Here is a 23,478-nt window from a genome sequence, read left to right on the forward strand (position 1 = left end):
TACGGGTGAGGTGGTGGTGGCGGGGAGGGGCGGCTGTACGGGTGAGGTGGTGGTGGTGGCGGGGAGGGGCGGCTGTACGGGTGAGGTGGTGGTGGCGGGGAGGGGCGGCTGTACGGGTGAGGTGGTGGTGGTGGCGGGGAGGGGCGGCTGTACGGGTGAGGTGGTGGTGGTGGCGGGGAGGGGCGGCTGTACGGGTGAGGTGGTGGTGGTGGCGGGGAGGGGCGGCTGTACGGGTGAGGAGGTGGTGGTGGGGGAGGGGCGGCTGTACGGGTGAGGTGGTGGCGGCGGGGAGGGGCGGCTGTACGGGTGAGGTGGTGGCGGCGGGGAGGGGCGGCTGTACGGGTGAGGTGGTGGTGGTGGCGGCAGGGAGGGGCGGCTGTACGGGTGAGGTGGTGGTGGTGGTGGCGGCGGGGAGGGGCGGCTGTACGGGTGAGGTGGTGGTGGCGGGGAGGGGCGGCTGTACGGGTGAGGTGGTGGTGGTGGCGGGGAGGGGCGGCTGTACGGGTGAGGAGGTGGTGGTGGTGGCGGGGAGGGGCAGCTGTACGGGTGAGGAGGTGGTGGTGGTGGTGGGGGGGAGGGGCGGCTGTACGGGTGAGGTGGCGGGGAGGGACGGCTGTACGGAGGAGGTGGTGGTGGTGGTGGTGGGGGGGAGGGGCGGCTGTACGGGTGAGGTGGCGGGGAGGGACGGCTGTACGGAGGAGGTGGTGGTGGTGGTGGGGGGGAGGGGCGGCTGTACGGGTGAGGTGGCGGGGAGGGGCGGCTGTACGGGTGAGGTGGTGGTGGCGGGGAGGGGGCGGCTGTACGGGTGAGGTGGTGGTGGTGGCGGGGAGGGGCGGCTGTACGGGTGAGGTGGTGGTGGTGGCGGGGAGGGGCGGCTGTACGGGTGAGGAGGTGGTGGTGGCGGGGAGGGGCGGCTGTACGGGTGAGGTGGTGGTGGTGGCGGGGAGGGGGCGGGTGAGGAGGTGGTGGTGGTGGCGGGGAGGGGGCGGCTGTACGGGTGAGGTGGTGGTGACGGGGAGGGGGCGGCTGTACGGGTGAGGTGGTGGTGACGGGGAGGGGGCGGCTGTACGGGTGAGGTGGTGGTGGTGGCGGGGAGGGGCGGCTGTACGGGTGAGGTGGTGGCGGGGAGGGGCGGCTGTACGGGTGAGGAGGTGGTGGTGGCGGGGAGGGGCGGCTGTACGGGTGAGGTGGTGGTGGTGGCGGGGAGGGGGCGGGTGAGGTGGTGGTGGTGGCGGGGAGGGGGCGGGTGAGGTGGTGGTGGTGGCGGGGAGGGGGCGGCTGTACGGGTGAGGTGGTGGTGACGGGGAGGGGGCGGCTGTACGGGTGAGGTGGTGGTGACGGGGAGGGGGCGGCTGTACGGGTGAGGTGACGGGGAGGGGGAGGCTGTACGGGTGAGGTGGCGGGGAGGGGGCGGCTGTACGGGTGAGGTGGTGGTGGCGGGGAGGGGGCGGCTGTACGGGTGAGGTGGTGGTGGCGGGGAGGGGGCGGCTGTACGGGTGAGGTGGTGGTGGCGGGGAGGGGCGGCTGTACGGGTGAGGTGGTGGTGGCGGGGAGGGGCGGCTGTACGGGTGAGGTGGTGGTGGCGGGGAGGGGCGGCTGTACGGGTGAGGTGGTGGTGGCGGGGAGGGGCGGCTGTACGGGTGAGGTGGTGGTGGCGGGGAGGGGCGGCTGTACGGGTGAGGTGGTGGTGGCGGGGTGAGGTGGTGGCGAGGAGGGGCGGCTGTACGGGTGTGGTGGTGGCGGGGAGGGGCGGCTGTACGGGTGTGGTGGTGGCGGGGAGGGGCGGCTGTACGGGTGAGGTGGTGGTGGTGGCGGGGAGGGGCGGCTGTACGGGTGAGGTGGTGGTGGTGGCGGGGAGGGGCGGCTGTACGGGTGAGGTGGTGGGAGGGGCGGGGAGGGGCGGCTGTACGGGTGAGGTGGTGGTGGTGGCGGGGAGGGGCGGCTGTACGGGTGAGGTGGTGGTGGTGGCGGGGAGGGGCGGCTGTACGGGTGAGGTGGTGGTGGTGGCGGGGAGGGGCGGCTGTACGGGTGAGGTGGTGGGAGGGGCGGGGAAGGGAGGGGCGGCTGTACGGGTGAAGGGGCATTGGATACACAGTGTGAGGCTGCGAAGCAGAAAGTTCGTTACACCCCAATGCATTTCCTGACATGCAGAATTTCAAAACGTGATTTCTCGCTGCTGAATCATCGCTTTGGGGTCTTAAAGAGATCTATCTTATCTTTTCAAAAGGGTGATATGTATGGTTTGGGGGTGTAGAGGTTTCTGACAGGTTCCTTTCATGAAATACACTTTTTCAACTTATTTTAACTTGCGTCTCATAGCAGTAAAAATAAATGTGAGTTGAAGGCATGGGGGTACTGGTATTTTTTTTTCTTACTGGCATCTTCTGGATTTTGGCAGCTGTAAGCTGTGAATGTTTATATTGAATCTCTGCTTATCCTTGAATTAAACATTATTTGTCTACATTGGCAGAAACTTCTGTTGCATATTTTAATGTAATATTTTTCTCCACAGACCTCTTCAGTGAGTGATCAATAGTTGACTCCCCAAGCCACAACTGAGGAAATACAGGTTAGGAAAAAGAGTGTGATTTGTGTAAAGACACAAGACTCAAGAAAAAACTTGAGTATTGGGGTAGACCGCATTGAAAGAAGTGACAACCAGTAATCACATAAATTCCGCATCACATGCGTGCTGTATAGGGGGTTTGGAGTTTAGGATTGCGTTCAATGTTTGATAACCTGTGAAGTGAGTGAGTGCCTTACTGGTGTAGATTTACCGGACCCTGTTCCAGCGGTTGCATCAGTAGTCTGTGACTGCTAAAACAGAGCCCTGCAAACATCCTACCTGCCAGGATCCCCATCACCTCTTCTGACTAGTAGGCCTAACATAACGTCGCTCTGCAGCAACGTTTTTGCTCAAATGTAATATGCATATATCTTTTCTGAAGCATTAGAGCATTTCAGAGTAAAGTCTACCTGTCTGCAACCGTGCAGCTAGGCCCTGATTCATTCTGCCCTCTGTTTGGGCAGTATGAACCAAGTGGCAAATTCCCTTTAACAACTTGGGACAACCCCTCTAATTTTAGTTAAATTGTTCATAAATTCCACTCTTACTACTTCTTACTTTCCAACTCATGAATGTTTTGTGTCTATTTTTATGGTACAGTAAAATGTCTTACATTTTTTTTAGCAATGGCAGTTGATTGGTGCTGAATATGCATTAATATATTTGAAATATTTGCATGGTGGTGGGTTTTTAAAACTCAAAAGTTAACATTAGAAAGATAGTCTAAAACTTAACACAATTGCTGGAGGCTAAACCAGATAAAAGGTTTCATATGTAAAGCTTTATTTTCCTGAACATTAATAAAAACAACCAGACTGTCCCCTGCACAGATTTGACAGCAAACTTCAAATGCTATGTAAGTTATTTGCTGTGTTTGTATGTTAGTGTTGTGTGTGTTCCTTTATAACATCAGGTTCATATTTAGTTTAAAGGGAACCTGTCAGCTCTCCCAAGACCTCCAAACTGCCAACATGTCTTTATTGAACAGTCTATATACTGTATTTTTTGGATTATAAGGCTCACTTTTTTTCCTCCAAAATTTTGGAGGAAAGTGGGGGGTGCGTCTTATAGTCCGAATACTATCTCCCTGTATATACTGTGGCTCTCCGTGGTAGGAGGTCTGGGGGAGCAACAGCGGGGCACAGGAGGCAGCAGCCGACTGCTGCAGCCTGCGCTGTGCCAGCTACTAAAGAAAATGAGTATTCCCTTCTCCCCACTCCCATGGGCGTGGGGAGCAGAGAATATTCATTTTCCTTAATAGCCGGCACACTGTACCGCAACGCGGCTCCTGCTGCGGTCTGTGTGCCCGCTATTAAAGCTCATGAATATTCACTACAACCCACTTCCATGGGTTGTAGTGAATATCCATGGTCTTTAATAGCGGACATACTGACCGCAGAGCGTAGCAGGAGCCCCGCTGCGGTAGTGTGCGCACTCTCACACTGTGTGAGGGCGCATGGCAGGGACGCCGTGTGCGCCCTGCCATGCGCGGCTCACACAGTGAGAGTGTCGGCAGCAGAGCGGGACAGCGCTGGAGGAGAGAGGAGGTGAGTATGATTGTTTTTTTTGTTTTTTTTTGTGGGCAGCAGGATGCGGGCTCAAGGGGTGCCATGCATACCAGGATGGGGGGGCTCAAGGGGTGCCATGCATACCAGGATGGGGGGGCTCAAGGGGTGCCATGCATACAAGGATGGGGGGGGGGGTCAAGGGGGTGCCATGCATACCAGGATGGGGGGGGATCAAGGGGGTGCCATGCATACCAGGATGGGGGGGGATCAAGGGGTGCCATGCATACCAGGATGGGGGGGGGGGGATCAAGGGGGTGCCATGCATACCAGGATGGGGGGGGATCAAGGGGGTACCATGCATACCAGGATGGGATGGGGGGCCACGTATACCAGGAAGGAGGATATTAACAGAATTGGGGAACATTACCCCAATACCAGTGTCAGCAGCAGACTCCCTCCCCTATAACAGGGCATCATGACCACATTTTTTGCTTTAAATATTTTTTTTCCTATTTTCCACCTCTAAAACCTAGGTGCGTCTTATGGTCCGAAAAATACAGTACTTCCAATCAAGCTTTTTCAATCTCCTTTTCCTGCCTTACAGGTTTTAGAATCTCCGTGTAATCAGTCTTATAACGGCTGTCTCAATATACTAATTGGTGGGTGACTAGTCATGGGACTAATCATCCCAGTAATCAGGTTATCACACCTCTGTGGCCATAAGTGACATGATTTGCAAGAGCAGCATCACCACCAGCTCTTTGCAAAACTCGCACATAAGGCTCAGGCATGAGAGCACCATGTGCATTCGAGACCTACTTTGGTGATTTACACAAAAAATGGTCCACAATTTCAGATGTTCTAGGGAGAAAAAATAAAAGCAATCCCCAAGAAGTGACATCATTTTGGAACCCACACCTTCTCAAGGCATTTATCAAGGGATTTAATGAGCAATTTGACTCCACAACTGTTATCCAGAAATTAGTGCAGAATGGAGTTTGCTTGGTGAAAATGGCATATTTTTCCCAAAGATATGCAATTTCAGCACGCAATATTTTGTCCCTAGTTTTTTCCCCTCTGAAAGGACATCTCTTTAAAATTGCTGTTTTTAATGGATTTTTATAAAAGCCCGTATGGTGGCCCTGAACTTTTGGCTAGACATTCATAGGGCTCAGAAGTAGAATAGCACCGTGCGCATTTGATTCCTAATTTGAGGATTTACAAAGCATTGGCAAATAATTGCTTAACCCCTTCACCCCGAAGCCTGTTTTCACCTTCATGAACAAGCCACTGTCACTTTATGAGGTAATAACTCTGGAACACTTCAACGGATCTCACTGATTCTGAGATTATTTCGTGACATAGTGTACTTCATGATAGTGGTAAAACTTGTTCGATATAACTTGCGTTTATTTGAGAAAATGTTAAAACTTTGGCTAAAATTCTGGAAAACTTCGCAATTTTAAATCTTTTCAATTTTATTCCCTTAAACCAGAGTGTTAGGTCACACAAAGTAGTTAATAAATAACATTTCCCACATGTCTACTTTTCATCTGCATCATTATTTGAAATACATATTTTTTTCTGTTAGGAAGTTAGAAGGGTTAAAAGTTGACGAGCAACTTTCTAATTTTTCCAACAAAATTAACAAAACCTTTTTTTTTTTTTTTTGTTGGGGACCAGATCAGATTTGACTTTGAGGGGGCCTATATGACAGAAAATACCCCAAAATGACTCCATTCTAAAAACTGCACCCTTCAAGGTGCTCAAAATCACATTGAAGAAGTTTATTAACCCTTCAGGTACTTCAGAGAAAAACATAGGGAGGAAAGAAAAGGAAATATTCATCTCACCAAGTGCTCCAAACCCAAGTGTTTGAACAGGGCTGTGGAGTTGGAGTTGTGGAGTCGGTATAAAATGGACCAACTCCTACTCCTAAAATATATAATAAATTGGGTACAGTAGTTCAATACAGTTTGTGGGAAATATTTTTTCATAAGAATTTGGGAAAGTTATGAAATGTGCTATTCCTCATCTAAGGGTCTAGACTTGGCTGCGATGACTCTGTGCTACAGTAAATTTATCACTTAAACCTGAGCCATGTATGAGGGAGTCGTGAAGTCGGAGTTGGAGTCGGTTGTCATGGAAATTGAGGAGTTGGAGGTTTGGCTTACCGACTCCACAACCCTGGGTTTGAAGCCTTCATATGAAGAATGCGGTGCACGGACTCCAAACCGACAGCTGGGCAATAGAGAGAGGGAAAAAAAAACCTAGAGGGTTCCAGGACTTATGACTTAGAGATCCACAGCTTGAAACGCATATACCGGTGTCCTTTTTATCTCCCTCCCCTATGTCACCCCATCTCCCATTTCATTGATATGTTTTTGCAAAAAACTTTTTTTAATCGTTTTTTTTCATTAAATGTCATATTTTAAATTTCTAATCATTGGAGGATGCTGGAATCCTCTTGGTTTTTTTTCTCCTTCATGTGCTTCCCAGGAATTGAAGCAATATGGAAGTGTAACCGGAGAAAATGGACCCCAACATTTGCTGTGCAATTTCTCCTGAGTACATCGATACCCAATATGTGGGGGAAAACTACTGTTTGGTTGCACGGCAGGGCATGGAAGGGATGGACACAGTTTGACTTTTTGAATGCAAAATTGTCTGGAATTGAGACTGGACACCATGTTCCGTTTGGAGAGCCCCTGATGTGCCTAAACAGTGGAAACCCCTCATACGTGACCCTATTTTGGAATCTAGATCCCTCCCCCCAAGGAATTTGTGTGGTGAGCATGTTGAACCCCCAGGTGCTTCACAGAAATTCATAATGTTGAGCTGTGAAAATGAAAAAAAATCTAATTTTTTTTCCACAAAAATGTTCCTTTAGCCCCATTTTTTTATTTTCACAAGGGTAGCAGGAGAAAATGGACCCCAAAAATTGTTGTGCAATTTCCCCTGAGTATGCCGATACCCCATTTGTGGTGAAAAACTACTGTTTGAGCGCATGGCAGGGCTCGAAAGAGATGGAGTGACTGTTTAGAGTGCAGACTTTGATGGAATGGTCTGCACTCCCCATGTCGTGTTTGGAGAACCCCTGATGTGTCTAAACAGTAAAACTTATCCAGAGGCAAAGTTTTAGAGTAATGATTATCATGCTTTTGGTTTTACTGTTGTATGAGTTTATAATGTGGTGGTATGTGTAAGTTGAGTGGAGTACATCAGATTATAAAAGTGTGTTGTGTCAACAGGGTAGAAACAAATTTTATTAATTTATGGATATGTTGTATGCTTTGAAGCAATCCTTAATGCAAAGGCCAGGTTTCTTAAGGCAGGTTTCACAATAGTAAATTTGTTTCTTTTCATATTCCCTTATTGGAGCATACCCTGCACCTTTTTTTGTGATCTTCCCTTTTTCACGGTGTATGGTAGTCAAAATAAGGACACCCCTCTTGTCCTTATACTTGATCACCAGCATGTTGTCGCTGCATTGGCTTCTGCTTTTGCCCTTTCGCTGCAGTTACCCAATTGGGGGCTTAGGGAGTCCTTTCTGATTTTTTTCGCACTGTGCCGCTTGCAACTGTACCTCTGACAGAGAGGGTCTTGAAAAGTGGGATGCTTGTGTAAAATTTATCTATGTAGAGTTATCCGCAGTGGGTGCAACAATTCCCACTTACTCCCAGGACAGAGGGTCATTCATGGGGGTCAGTCTGGGTGTCCCTCCCTTTGTGGACTGTAAATCTGTGGGTGTACCCTGAGGTACTCTCACACAGCTTGTACAGTTTAATTCTGTACCTGGCGCTCTTACTAGGCAGGTATTTGTCAGAATTTTAGCCTCCCTTTGAAATCAACCAGAGATTCATCTATAGCGATGTCCCTTTGGGGGTTTTACACCTAAGTAAATTTTCTGCTGAAGTGTTCAGCTACTGGCCGAATTTTATATAGACTATCAAAGTTAGGATCGTCTCGGGCAGGACACTGCACGTTATTATAATGCAGACATTTTTTGATCGCTTCAAATCGTGCCCCTTTCATGGCCATACGGAATACTGGTGTGCTGTAGAGAATATCAGTACTCCAGTATTGCCGAAGCTCTGGTTTTCTGACTATGCCCATATGCAGCACAATGCCCCAAAATGTCGTAATTTCTGCTGAATGTACAGGGGTCCATGTTGCCTATGATGACGTGGGACTTTCGGTGAAAAATTGTTGGGCATACAAATTTGTCTGGGCCACCATAACGTTTATTATATTCTCGCTGAAAAAGAATTTGAAAGTCAATTTCAGTGAAGCCTGTAACATCAAATTGGATTCCTGAGCTGCCAGTGAAATCCAGAATATCAGGCTGATAATTTTCGGGGGGTTCATATGGGATCGATTGCTGTAGTTGGTTGCCTGGGTCAGAGGTTGCTTTTCTGGGTGTCTTTCCTCACTAGATGAAGAGGAGGAATATGGGATCTTCCTCACTGGCTGAATCTACGTTGGAGGCAAGGAAAGCATATGCCTCCTCTGGTGAATGGCGTCTTCTTGACAAATGGGCCATTTTTATTTTAGTCTTCAAAACACTGGGGATGTGTGTGTAATTGGTGGTTTTACACGTGTATTGTGTGGGGCTTGTGTAAAGGGTACTATTTATTACAAAAAGTAGAGAGAGAAAAAGTAAAAGGAAAAATGTATAAGAAAAAAAATTAAAAATCAGATGTAAAAAAAAAGTTTGTATAAAATTACAAGGTTCACGACTCTAATGCCCTACCTGTAAAGTTACTCAGCGCTAACTAACCCTGAAAGGGTTTCTTGATTTTTACCCTGTAGTATAAGTGTATATGCACATGACCTCTCTTTCATGCGGATATGCTCCGAAACCCGTCTGAAAAAGCATTTAATAAATGCTAAAAAGAATGAACCTATGCATTGCAATGTAAAAGTAATTCACTGTTCATCTTTGAACTTCATTCAACTGCTTCAGGTTTGTACTACTGCAAAGCGGTTAAAAGAAGTAACCTGACCATTCTTCAGGTGGCTTGGAAGCTTTTCACTATCTTATACATACAGGTATAAAAAAAACAACTCCAGCAGCAAATCAAAAAATGAATGCAAAAACGCCAAAAAAGACATTTTAGGAAGAACACTGGTGTTTTCCTCAAGTGTCCTCTGGTTGCAAAACTCAACAGGTATGCCGGTGTCTAAAAGACGCTGTGTGCATACATCAATAAGGTCTAAACTTTTTAATGTTTTTGCGTATAAAGGTATGTGAGGGCTTGTTTATTGTGGGACAATATGTAGTTTTTAATCATATATTTTGGGGATCATGTGGCCTTTTAAATGCTGTATGTTTCACACAAGAAGGCACATTGTAATAGTGTTTAATGAATGGCAGGTCATATGTTTAGCATGCTAGGAAGTTTATTTCCACACTAATGTGATCCTTAGATACGAGTTGGTTTAAATATTAGATATTGTCACTTTATTAGTAGTATCTGACAACTGCAATTCTATAACACTAAATGGAGGATTTTAGTCAAAGGGATAAATATATTTACTTCCTATAAATAAAATCCTAACGAAAATTGTTACATAAAACTGTCATGTTGCCAGATAGACCCTCAATTAGTACTGTGGAAATGTAAATACACATTTTTTTTATATATTTGAATAAAGGATATTTTTTGTCAGTTTATCCACTCAGGTCAGTGATCTAAACCTTGTATGCTCACCTGGCAGAGATCGGACCACCTCTAGGGCTATCATTGTTCACTGTTTGGCTAATGCGGAAGACGAGCTAAGCTAGGGTGCCCGTACCGGGGCATCGCTCATTCCCACGTGTGGTAGAAGCCTGGCACCTGTTCTTCTATTCCATAGGGCTGCTACTTAGTCTTCAATCCACATATTTGTGCAACTCTTACCTTTGCATCTAGGGATGCAAGTCATTGCAGAAGGGTAACCTGAGGGATTTTTGTTTTTACTTCTGCAGATTTATTTATCTATCATGCAGAAAACATATTATATTGCCATGTTACTACAACCTTTCTATGCATATTTTAATAGGATATTTTTCTCCACAGAATCCTACAACAGCCATTCAAAGTTGTGTTTCACAGACCACATAAGAGAAAATGCAGGTTAGAAATATGTTGTGTGATGTTTTGAGCCTATAGGAAAAAATATTTGAATTTGACTATTAAAAATGTTTTTCTAGAGCCTTATTATTAATAGACTATCTCCAGCGAGTAACGTGATGTCTCCTGCACCCTTACTTAGTTGTGGCTGTGCCTGGTGTTGCAGCTCAGTGGTATTCAAAGAAAATATTTTTCCATGTCTCTATTACCTACTTTAGTAGTTGGAGTACAGATATATTGTTTTACAAAAATATACACAATTTATTATTATATGAAAACAATGCGATAGTTTGTGTATTTGAGTTGTACTAGTGACAATGTTGTTAAAGCACCCAATTTAAAAAACACCAAAGAAAGCATAGAATGCAACTCCATGAAAATACTGCTGCCTTTCCCCAGCTGCAGTTATCTTTTTATGATGGCCTTCACTCATAAGTTATTTCTGAACGTTAACCCTTGGTTCCACTTAAGCCCCTGACAATCCTAACGTGACGTTGCAATATGGAACGGTTCCAATCACTGTTGGCTTTTCTGCCTGCGTGAAATGTTTGACGATAAAAAGTCATTTCTCTATCTTCTCTGCTTTACTTTTTTTTATGGGACCGATCTTTCATGCTGTCAGTGTTAAAGGGGTATTCCCATTTCCAAGATCCTATCCCAATATGTAGTAGGTGTAGTAATAAGATTATTCACATTAGCAAACGCCTCCAATTAGAAATGTAGTCTAGTTCTTGTTGCTTTCCCCATGGAGGGCATTGCAGTAGCTTAGGTATCCATGGTTACCACCACTCATATACTGACACTTAGCTGTTAGTGGTCCTAACCGTGGATATCTAAGCTACAGCAATGCCCTGCATAAGGGGTAAGTGACAGTGAATTAGAAGAAATATACTACATTTCTAATTTGGGGTATTAACTAATATTATATTATTGTTGTTATTATTATTATTACACATATTACATATTGGGTAGGATCTTGGTGATTGGAATACCACTTTAATGAAATAATCAGTGATTGCTTTCATATATTTTAGAACATATAGTGTGCTATTGTATTCCTTGGTTTGTATATAATACAGTCACTGCAATTTGCTGATTTGGAGGTGATGACTGCCTTCTAATTTGGCCGATCATTCCTCCCTTCAATCCAAAGTTGTTTTTCATTAACACTGGATCGTACTTGCCCTTTAAATTTGTAGGCTTTTGGCCCGGGAGATGCATGTCTAGTAGAAATGATTGGGTTCCCATCAGAGAATGGTCACCTTGTTGTGGTTGTTGGGCACACAGAAATTGGCTAATATGTTCACTGAGTACGTTTAGATTTAAAAGTATATAATTTAAAGCAGTAATACAGTCAAAATTTCATATATTTAATGTTTGCAAAATGCACTGTGTGCTGCTGCACTCTTTGGTCTGTATACAGTAGACATTCATGTATTTTTTTGTCCATTCTCTACTTTTACATTTTTATGGAACAGATCTCTGATGCTATTAAATGAAGATGAAACAATCATCAACTTCTTTTATTAGTACAGATACAGTAAAAAAAAAAAAAAAATACCATTAAGACCCCCCCCCCCCCATACACAATAGATGGCTATCGGGTGAACAATCTGCCCACTACTATCGCTCCTGACTCCTCGATATACAGGAATGCTAGAATCCCCTTGCAGCGGCTTAGCTGACCAAGAACAAGAGGATCGCCAGTAGGATATTGTAGTTGAGATGCCCCCACACACATTGTAGTGGTGGCTGAGCCCACCGATGTTAGTCTAAGGGTATGTTCACACAATCCTTTTTGGCAGCACTTTGAACGCAGCATACTTGAGCTGTGTCCAAAGCGCTGCATGCAGGTGAATCCGCATGTGTTCATTGAACCATGCGGATTCACCGCATCCTATACATTGCACTGATAGAATTTCTCTTGCGGAGACTATCGACTCCACAAGAGAAATTGACACGCTGCAGTCTGTGAAGACGCGCCACATGTCTGTCTCCGTGGGTGAGCCGCAGGAGCATGGAGACGCATAGTGGTCATGGGATTTCTTGGAATCCCGTCCAAAATGCTCAACATCCAATCCGTAGCGTTTACTGACCGTGTGCACGCACCCTAATATGTATGAAGGCTTTTACGTTGCATGCTGATTCCCCTACTTCACATCTTGCATGATCTGTCTTGAGCATTAAAGATCAATAACATCTTTTGCCTTCTTAATAAAATAGCTTATCCCTTTTAACACCCCTTGTAAATCTGTACTCTTTAGTCAGTGGTGGGACTTGGTAGTGTGAACACAATCTATGCAGTGCGATTATAGCCTTACAATGTTTTAAATCATCAATGGGAATGTTAAATCTACAGAATTTATCTATCTTACTTTAATTTACCCCACTAGTCAACTGTCTTGAACTCTCCATCTGCATTCATTGATGTGAAGGTAAAACTTCGTAAATAATGTTTGTTACGAAAATTATTGCAAAAGAATGGCCAAAGACGACCAACTGCTGATCCATATTAGATTAAGACAGACACCAGGATGGTCATTTTTCTGTAATTGTAACTGAAAAAGATTAATATTTTAACTTTTAACTTTCCAGAACAATAATTCAAGCAACCAGAATGCATCACTTAAGGCAGGTCAGAACCAAAATCCAGACCAAAATGTGAAACCCAAATTCAAATGCAAGGTAAGTTTTTGTGATTGCTCTTATGTGTTACAGTTCTTAAGGTTAACCAGAAACATGAGAGCATTTGTTATTGCAGTACACTTATGTACTCAATCCAAGGATAGTTGTCTAATGGTTTTGTTGTAATTATGGGATTTTAACCAGTTAACTACCAAACTTCGTAAATTTACTGCGCTCTTGGTCCTGGGCTTTAACCTCTTAACCATTGTAAATTTTCAGTACAAGGTTAAAGGGGTATTTCTATCTCCATGAGCCTATCTCAATATTTAATAGGTATAATAATAATTAGCAAATATCTCTAATTAGAAATGTAGTATAGTTCTTCTGATTTGCTGTGTCGCTTACACCATATGCAGGGCATTGCAGTAGCTAGTAGGTATCCAAGTTAGTTGTTAATGACCATACCCATGGATATTTAAGCTACTGCACCTCCAGTATATGTTATGTTTAACAGCAGGGGACCATGGAGAGGGTTTATTACCACTTATGACTTTTCCTTTGTCGGCTACATAGCGCTTAGCGATTGCCAATGCTTTTGAAGGACCTAGAGATCACGTAATCAATGAGGGTCTTTATGTCATAACAGAGTTGCTAGGTCTTAGCAGACCCAGATCAGCTCTCCTAATGATGCGCCTGGCACAACGGGGCAGTTTTTCTTTGTTACTGGGGCTCCTATAGATGCCCTACTAACATCGAGGGGAAAAAAAATTAGCAATAAAAAAAATAATAATAATCTTTAGAAATCTTTTATCTCTTGGGGATCAAATTATGTAAAAACCAAAGCAGATATGTAAAAAGTCTGCAAAAAAATTAAAAGTACTAAAAATCAATAGTCTCCATTATGAAAAACAAATCTTTATTATAACACATACACTACCATTCAAAAGTTTGGGGTCATTTAGAAATTTCATTATTTTTGAAAGAAAAGCACTTTTTTTTTTTTTCAAAGAAGCGAACATTAAATGAATCAGAAATGCACTCTATACATTATTAATGTGGTAAATGACTATTCTAGCTGCAAACGTCTTGTTTTTATTGCAATAGTTACATAGTTGTATAGAAGCCCATTTCCAGCAACCACCACTCCATTGTTTTAATGGTACATTGTGTTTGCTAACTGTGTAAGAAGGCTAATGGATGTTTAGAAAACCTTGCACAAGAATGTTAGCCCAGCTGAAAACTGTTTGGCTGATTTGAGAAGCTATAAAATTGACCTTCCTTTGAGCTAGCTGAGAATCTGGAGCATTACATTTGTTTGTTCTATGAAACTCTCAAAATGGCCAGAAAAAGAGAGCTTTCATGTGAAACTCGACAGTCTATTCTTGTTCTTAGAAATGAAGGCTATTCCATGCGAGAAATTGCCAAGAAACTGAAGATTTCCTACAACGGTGTGTACTACTCCCTTCAGAGGAGAGCACAAACAGGCTCTAACCAGAGTAGAAAGAGAAGTGGGAGGTCCCGCTGTACAACTGAGCAACAAGACAAGTACATTAGAGTCTCTAGTTTGAGAAATCGACGCCTCACAACTCCTCAACTGGCAGCTTCATTAAATAGTACACGCAAAACGCCAGTGTCAACGTCTACAGTGAAGAGGCGACTCCGGGATGCTGGCCTTCAGGGCAAAGTGGCAAAGAAAAAGCCATATCTGAGACTGGCTAATAAAAGGAAAAGATTAATATGGGCAAAAGAACACAGACATTGGACAGAGGAAGACTGGAAAAAGGTTTTATGGACAGACGAATCAAAGTTTGAGGTGTTTGGATCACACAGAATAATATTTGCGAGACGCAGAACAACTGAAAAGATGCTGGAGGAGTGTCTGACGCCATCTGTCAAGCATGGTGGAGGTAATGTGATGGTCTGGGGTTGCTTTGGTGCTGGTAAAGTGGGAGATTTGTAAATGTAAATGGGATTTTGAATAAGGAAGGCTATCACTCCATTTTGCAACACCAATTTCATCCTACAACAGGACAAGGACCCAAAGCACACCTCCAAATTATGTATGAACTATTTAGGGAAGAAGCAGGCAGCTGGTATTCTATCTGTAATGGAGTGACCAGCGCAGTCACCAGATCTCAACCCCATTGAGCTGTTATGGGAGCAGCTTGACCGTATGGTATGCAAAAAGTGCCCATCAAGCCAATCCAACTTGTGGGAGGGGCTTGAGGAAGCATGGGGGGAAATTTCTCAAGATTACCTCAGCAAATTAACAGCTAGAATGCCAAAGGTCTGCAATGCTGGAATTGCTGCAAAAGGAGCATTCTTTGACAAAAGCAAAGTTTGAAGGAGAAAATTATTCTTTTAAATAAAAATCATTATTTCTAACCTTGTCAATGTCTGGACTATATTTTCTAGTCATTTTGCAACTCATTTGATAAGTAAAAGTATGAGTTTTCATGGAAAACACAATTGCCTGGGTAACCCCAAACTTTTGAATGGTAGTGTATAACAAAAAACGTACACATATTGGGCATCTACACACCTGTATTAACCGGGAGAATTCATTCATCAGGTTATTTGGTGTGACGTGTGAACAATAATAAATCTAAAAAAAAAAAAAACTACGCCAAAAATCACATTTTCTGTATTTGTGTTGCAAAAAAAATTATTTTTAAATGGCACTAAAAATACTAATTTTCCCTCATTAAACAGCCATATATAGCGACGTCAGTGAAAAGAATTAAAAAAATATATATGGCCGCTGCAAAGAAGGGAGGCAAAGTGGGGAAAAAAATATCCGGTCACTAAGCAGCTAAATATAGCTTGCATCACTTTATGATCGCTCCATCTTTGTAATTGTCTTATATTAACACTTCTAATGTGACATCATTGGAGTTGGTGAAATTCTGCCTAAAGGAACAGTTACACTTCATGGCTACTGTGCAACACTCCTTTTATAATTATCGAGCAGTTCAAACAGGCTGCTGGTCACCTGCTGAATGAGCAAAACTGTTATTTCTCAAATGAAATAATCATTTGATTTGCACACAAAAAAAAATCCTCATCCTCGACAGCACATCGCATGTGTAAACAGGACATGTACCCAGGGCTCGGAGGGCCAGTGGAGTCTGAGTCGGTGCCGGTATAAAATGGACCAACTCAAAATGTATAATAAATTGGGTACAGTAGTACAATGCAGTTTGTGGGGAATATGTTTTCATAAGAATTTGGGAAAGTTATGAAATGTCCTATTCCTGATCTAAGGGTCTAGACTTTTAGCTGAGAAAAATGTGTCCTGCCATAAATTTATCACTTAAACATGAGCCATGTATGAGGGAGTCGGTGTCATGGAAATTTGAGGAGTTTAAGTCGAAGGTTTGGCTTACAGACTCCACAGCCCTGCCTGCATGTACCACTGATAACAATGGCAGCCTGTGCGCACAGGACCATTTATTACTAGTTGTTCATCGCACATCTGATGCAGGATTTGGCCTTTGTAAATGGGCTATTAAAAAATCATCGATCAACGCACAAGTAGCTGATTTAGTGGATGTTGGCCAAACCTGATATTAGCTTAACCCACAGTCTGTGTGTGGGAGCCTCGGACAATTTGTCGTGCGGGTATGATTGGAATATCGATCTTGCTTATCCGATTCCAGATTGCTAATCCTACTGTCTCCCGTAGATTATCTGTTGCTAGATATGTCAGTCGCCAGCTTTCTCATGGAAAATGCAGGAACACTCGGCTGATCAATCGTTCCTGTGTATGGATGAGCCAGCCAGGCTGGCTTCCAGCCAAATCATTTATGGTGTATGGAGGCCTTTAGTGTCGCGGTTTGGTTAGACACTTCGATTAGATCTCAGCTTTGCGTTTAGGTAGCTTACTATCAGGGCTGTGGAGTCGGTAAGCCACAGTTGCGACTTCGACTCCGACTCCTGGATTTTATCAGGTTCCGACTCCGGCTCCGACTCCTCCATAAATGGCCAATTCGTAACAATAAATTTACTGTTGTAAAATATTAACATCGTGCTTATTCAGTTTCTCACCATCATATAAGTAATCAGACCACTTAGAGCAAAAACTATTTATTAGAATACAATTAGAATATAGCAAATAACTTTTCTAAACTCTTGTAAGTAAATATGCAATAAACACTGTTATGCAGTTAATAAGAAGAAATCTATAAATTTGTCCTCAGAAAAAGTATTGCCTCTGTCAGATCCTCCTTCATGGATGCCCTCAAATCTGATCTAATTATTTTGAGAGCAGAGAACAACCTCTCTACACTAACTTGGGTTGGTGGCAAAGCAGTAACCACTCGGGCAACATCTCTGACAATGTCAGGATACAGAGGAATCGCTTGTTGCACTGTTATTTTTGATGAACGGTCAAATTTCTCAATTTCTTTTAGTGCACATGAAAAATTCTGCTGAAATGTACTGGCTGTGTTCTTTGATGGGGATGACTCTTCTATGCGGGAACGCTTTGCACGGTCCTTGTGATCCAAATATTCATCAGTTGATGATGAGGGTGAAGATGTGGCAGGATGACCAAATTCTTCTTGTTCCTCCTGACTGTTCTGCAACCCTTTCATCCTCACTGCTATTTCAAACAGAGCGTATTTTCCTTTAGTTAGCTGTTGATCATCTAGAAGAATCCGATGCATTGGGTCTACATAAACAGCTGCCAAAAGAATGTTATTTTGTAATAGTAGCTCCTCTCTCCATTTCATTGATGTAGCAATGCTACTTGCAACTAACCCCCCTCTTTGGGACAGGCGAAGCATCAGGTTCTTCCACTCCTTTAAGAAAATGCCTGGAGTTAAGTCCTTTGCTTGTAATTTTTGCTCTAGCAATTTTTCCAGCTCAGTCACCTGATTCCACTGACTTTCATTTAGCGTCAGTTGAGGGTTAGCCATGTCTACAAGAAAGGTTTTCAGTTCAACCAAGCGCTGAATCATTAAGTAAGTACTGCCCCATCGTGTGGCTTGATCAATAATTGCCCCTTTTCCAGCACGTCTCTTCAAAATTGAGTTAACTTTAGGGGTTCTGGCAACAGTAGCCAATTTTCTCACCTTGCCAATCAGTGCAGCAGCATGTCCTTCTTGCAGACTGTCTCTTATAGCCAGCTGTAGCGTATGCACAACACAGCGCATGTGATGAATGAAAGAACGTATTGACATAGTTTAGATGATCTTGTTGAAACTATCATGTTGCTGTTCATCTGAAGCAACTTCAGTTTGCTCCTCAGTTACAATACTGTGTTCCTCTATTTCAAAACATTTGTGTCTGTGGACCCAGAATGTTCTTCTAGCTGCTGGTCACCATCATTACTCTCATTCATTAGCTTAACAGTACTTATCATATTTGAAGGATTGTCAGTTACGACAGAAGGAACTTGCTCTTTTTTTAAGTTCATAGTCTTGCAGAACCTTTTCCACCAAGACCTGGAGAAACTCACTGGTGTGATGAGCTTTGGTGTCTTTTACTGCCAGTGTCTTGGTAACTATTTCATTTTTGTCACAAACAAATCGGACATTGATGGCAAAATAGTTCACTCTATGACGTGTGCAGGCATCCATTTTAAGAAACAGAAAGCGTCCCTTGAGAGTTTTTTTAAGTTCTTCCTTTTGTTTAAAAGCTTCTTCGATTACTAATTTTCTAATACTCTCTCTCTCCAGAGAAACACCAAGCTTGCGGGCCATTTCCCCATTCAGACACATAAAAGCTGGTCGTGAAAATAATGAAATAGGCACACTATCCTTTACAACAAGCTCTATGATCTGTTTTTTAAATGTATCTACTGTCATTGTCACAGTAACTTTGTCAATGACAAAATATCTTGCAACTGATGGCTGCAAAGTTCTCTGCTCCTTTGTTTGGCTGGAAGAGCTGGGCACTGGTTCATTGGTTTGGATGCAGTCTTTCTCATCCACTGCTTTCAGTACTTCTGGATGAAAGCGCTGTAAATGTTTCTTTAGATTAGAAGCTCTGGTAGGAGCATTTTTATCTTTGCCTGAATATGCACTGATCTTGGCTTCACAGCATTTGTTTTCGTCTGGATCATTTGTCATACACTGACAGACAATGTTTTCTATCTTGAGTGATGGTGAAATGTTAAAATACAGCGGATTTAATGTGACGCTTCTTTGACATTCTCAGGTTTTTAATTCTGCATTCACAATCCAAATGACAATTGTTTTTCCTAAAAACAATTGTACAAAATTATTGCCAGGTCATACAACTGATATAGTGGTCAGTAATACTGTTATTCCTCATGTACTCACAGTTAACTGATGCAAAGTTTGTTGAAAGGATAATACTTCTTACAGTCTTCCTCTTCTGAGTAGCAGCTGTGAGATGCTTGGAAGACGCACACCTAGTAAACATCTAGTCTAGAGGAGGAGCTTTACTACTAAGAATTTGCAACACATTTTCAGTTTCATACATTGTAAGTAGGGGGGTTGGGGCAGCATGAGGTTAACCAAATATAAGATTAGATAAGGGCAGTGGAGAACAGTGACACACAAGAAGTAAGAAATGTCTCTATCTCCAGCCGAACTGCTTATCACTGTTGTTCATAGTTTGATAGAACATATATATTTGAGTAACATTTATAAAATTCATATGAAAGTTCAATTATGAAATATTAATACATTTTTTTTAAAGCTGGAGTCGGTACATTTCTACCGACTCTGACTCCAACCAAAACGAACTCCGACTCCACAGCCCTGCTTACTATGTTGACAAGCTGCTCTTCCAGTGTTGAGAGATGAATAGATAGCCTATGTACCCAGTCACAGTTTTGTTATGATGCCTGCAGTTGCTAGGTGCAAGATAAATGCGGCAGTGTATTAGTTACAACTCTTAGCTCTGTTCAATTAATTTTATTTGTGCAAAATTTGTTTGTTTTTTTTGTTTTTTTTTACTCAGGACTGCGATTTCCACTGTAGTTCTTTACAGAACTTTAGAATACATTTGCAAATGGCACATCAAACGACAAATGAAACCATTGAGGTACAGAATTTTCTATTAAATTTTTAATTTGTTTTCAAAGATGAAATATTTATTCCTGCTTTTTCTTTGTGTAAGATTCTGTTTTCACAGATCAAATATACCTCATTTGTGTAAGAAATATTATTACAGCTGCTGCTCATTATTGAAAAGAGTGCCTGCAATTAGGGGTTGCAATAGCATTGATGCCTGTTAAGACATGTTTTTGGCTTTAAAATCCGCCTCATGCGTATATGTATAAATAAGACTGAATGCCTCTATGCATGGAGAGCGTGAGCAGTTTCCAAGCAGACGCATTGCACAGTGAGCAGGTCTGCTGTACTGAATGTCAAGATTCCTGTGCTCTAATATTTAGTAGCATCAGTACTACCAGGTGCCGGTGACCCACAGAGGATGTGCTAGTAGGCCACTACTTGTCTGTATTACTGCTGCTAATAAATCTGTTAAGTCACAGGGGTCAGATACCATTGGAGCAGCATTTAGTGCAGGGAGGGGATGGGCAGGAAGGGTATTTGTTTTGGGGGATGGGAGGGGTGAGATCTGCACTAATTTATTGCCCACACTCCCAAACTCTAGATGAGGAGAGTGGATGATTGCTCCTTGGTTCTCCTCTCTTAGCCATTGGCTAAGGAGGTGACACACTAGGAGTGAAGTACAGAAGAGAGGGCTTGGACAGTGTAGTGTGCACAGAACGGTAATGGTACAATCTGTGTAATATCTACACTGAGTGTAGGATAAGGGTTTTATATAAAGACTAACAGGGCAATATAGAATATATAAACCAGCCACTATGCACACAAAAAGGGTGTTATTTTGTAGGGGGCACAAATGGAGTCATTACTGTGCTGGAGCAGAAGGGAGGCACTATTACAATTTAAACCACATTATTTATAGAGGGCATAAAGGTGGCCATTAAGGCCCCGTCACACTTAGCGACGCTACAGCGATCCCGACAACGATACGACCTGTCAGGGATCGTTGCTGCGTCTCTATGTGATCGCTGGTGAGCTGTCAAACAGGCAGGCTCACCAGCGATCAGGGGAGCAGCGACATCGTGGAAAGAATCTTTCCACGATGTCCTGCTCCTGGTTACCAGTCTGCTGAAGCAGGAGCAGGCTGGTGACCATGATAAACAGCGGGTTACTAAGTGCGCGTGTGCCCCTAGTAACCCGCTGTTTATCATGGTTACCAGCCTGATCACTGGTCACACACAGCGATGTGTGCTGACCAGCGGGAGGGGAAAGACCAAAAAATGGTCCAGGACATTTCGCAGCAATCAGCGACCTCACAGCAGGGGCCTGATCGCTGCAAAGTGTCACACATAGCGACATCGCTGGTGAGGTCGCTGTTGTGTCACCAAAACCGTGACTCAGCAGCGATCTCGCTAGCGATCTCGCTATGTCAGACGGGGGCTTTACGGTGTTGTAAACTACTGCAGAGGAAGAAACCGCCTGATAATAGCCAGGAATATTGTTAGTGCTCACACCTGACAAAGCACAGTTAAGCCCCCAAAACATTAGACTAATTATAATGATGGGTTTGGCTGACAGTATTATGTGTGTGGGGCCCCGGACAACTAATTGTCGGGAAGATGTCGATCGGAAATGTCCAATTTCGGATTGCCGATTTGCTTTGTTTTCTTGGAGATAAGCTACAATCAGACATATCTGGCAACGGCTTTCTCATTGAGCACACAGGAGCACTCGACCACACGATTGCTTCTATGTATTGGAGAGCCGGCCCAAGATGGCTTCCGGCCGACACATCGTTCGGCAGACAGCATCCAAAATGGTATGGCAGGCATTACACAGTAAAGTTTCAGGATTAGCCTGTGATCTTCCACATACCATTGTCAAATTAGGTTTAGGTCTGAAGGTCTCCTCACCCTCATTTACATTACAGGGTTTGCTCTGGGCAACCATTTTTTCAGTGCATTAGTCACTAGACAATGAGTTGACCACAGCATGTCACAAGTTTATGCTTCTCTACAAAATTATAATCATCAAGGAACTTACCTGGACTTCTCCCTTATAAAATTACCTTACAAGTTTTCAGCTTTTATGCAATGAAGCATGTCATTGTATATGAATAAGCTGACAATCTGCAGAATCAAGACTCCATGCAGTACTGTTTGTCTGCTGAACACTTCTGGTCTTTGTACAAGATCTCTTCACCACTTCTCTCCACCTCAGTCTGCTTTCAAAACGTCGCTGATTACTGGTGAGTGGTAGTAATACTGTATGGTGGAAACTATACTAAAATTACAAGGGCTCATGAACATCCAGAGAAGATTTCCTCCTCAAATTACAGTTCTGGAAAGTCACATATTTGGGTGAGTATAATGCAAACCCACTCATAATAAAATGTTAATCCTTTCATGGAAAAACGGAGATACAAGTAGTTGGGAGGTCAACCATAACCATATTCATTTTCTCCTGAGAAATTCTGTAAATTGATTTAAATACATTCTCCAAAGCATAACTGGAAATTGATTTGGTCAATTTCCCAAGGAAATACAAAGAGCATAGCACTGTTCATAGAATAGATATGGAACCCAGTAAACTGAACACTTGTTATGAGAGCCTTCGAAGACCCTCTCCTCTTAGTAATGGTATGATCCTCCTTTCCTGAAACTCTGTGGACTGAAGATGAGGGTGGGACCTCTCTCCTGTGAGACTTGCCAGCACTTTTGTCTCGTGTTGGCTTCCCTCTTTTTTTTTTTTTGGTGATGCTAAACTGAGACACAGTGCTTGTCTTAGCTGTGAGGAGCAGGTCCCCTGCAGAGGGGGCTCTCATATCATATATTTGTATTCAGACTTGACTGGGCTGATTATGAATAGAAAATAGCAACACACATCTACTGGAGGGAAAGAAAATGGACTGCAGGGGCAGCAATTGGGGAACAGCATAAGGCTAGAAAAGGGCACAATTGGGTAATATATTTTAAAGTAGTTTAAAATTAGTTTTACTTAATAAGAATCAAAATGACAGTTACTCTTTAATTACATTATCAGTCTTTGCAGAGTTATGAATCTTTGCAATATACTCAATTACTTTATTTTGCTTCCTTTTCTTCCAAACCTTATGCTGAAAGTGCTCTTTGTTCATGCAATTGGAGTAGCTGATTTGAATTGCAGCTGTAACAAAAATTTGTACTACAATGTGAGTTTCTCTGCTTCTTTACCCCATGCTCAGAGAACGGGAATGTTTTATATAGTGTCTGTGCATGGAGGAAAGGAGCAGAGACTCACACCGGAGTATGAATGTTTGGTACAGCTGCAGTCAGGGCTGTGGAGTCAGTATAAAATGGACCAACTCCGACTCCTAAAATATATAATAAATTGGGTACAGTAGTTCAATGCAGTTTGTTCGGAATATTTTTTCATAAGAATTTGGGAAAGTTATGAAATGTTCTATAAATGTCCGTCCGTCCTATTCCTGATCTAAGGGTCTAGACTTTTAGCTGAGATGAATCTGTGCTGCAGTAAATTTATCACTTAAACATGAGCCATGTATGAGGGAGTCGGAGACATGGAAATTGAGGAGTCAGAGGTTTGGCTTAACGACTCTACAGCCCTGGCTTCAGTTTAATTCAGCGTGTAAGAGCAAGTTGGAGACACTTTCAGCATGGAGTTTGAGAGAGAAAACC

At 43.4% G+C, this 23,478-nt stretch overlaps 1 protein-coding gene across 2 annotated transcripts in view; it reads left to right on the forward strand.

Annotated features, from left to right (window-relative positions):
- Positions 1-23,478, forward strand: part of LOC141265442 (uncharacterized) — a 135,350-nt gene that overhangs the window by 12,301 nt on the left and 99,571 nt on the right. For both annotated transcript variants that reach the window (XM_073678556.1, XM_073678554.1), the window contains exons 2-5: positions 2,513-2,569; positions 10,137-10,193; positions 12,786-12,875; positions 19,749-19,832. In XM_073678556.1, coding sequence (XP_073534657.1) covers positions 10,188-10,193; positions 12,786-12,875; positions 19,749-19,832 — 180 coding nt within the window. In that variant the 5' untranslated portion in view covers positions 2,513-2,569; positions 10,137-10,187. The remainder of the gene's footprint in view (positions 1-2,512; positions 2,570-10,136; positions 10,194-12,785; positions 12,876-19,748; positions 19,833-23,478) is intronic.

Source organism: Phyllobates terribilis, unplaced genomic scaffold (genome assembly GCF_046119375.1).
Source record: "Phyllobates terribilis strain yellow unplaced genomic scaffold, ASM4611937v1 Scaffold_4__5_contigs__length_816908805, whole genome shotgun sequence".
NCBI lineage: Eukaryota > Metazoa > Chordata > Amphibia > Anura > Dendrobatidae > Phyllobates > Phyllobates terribilis.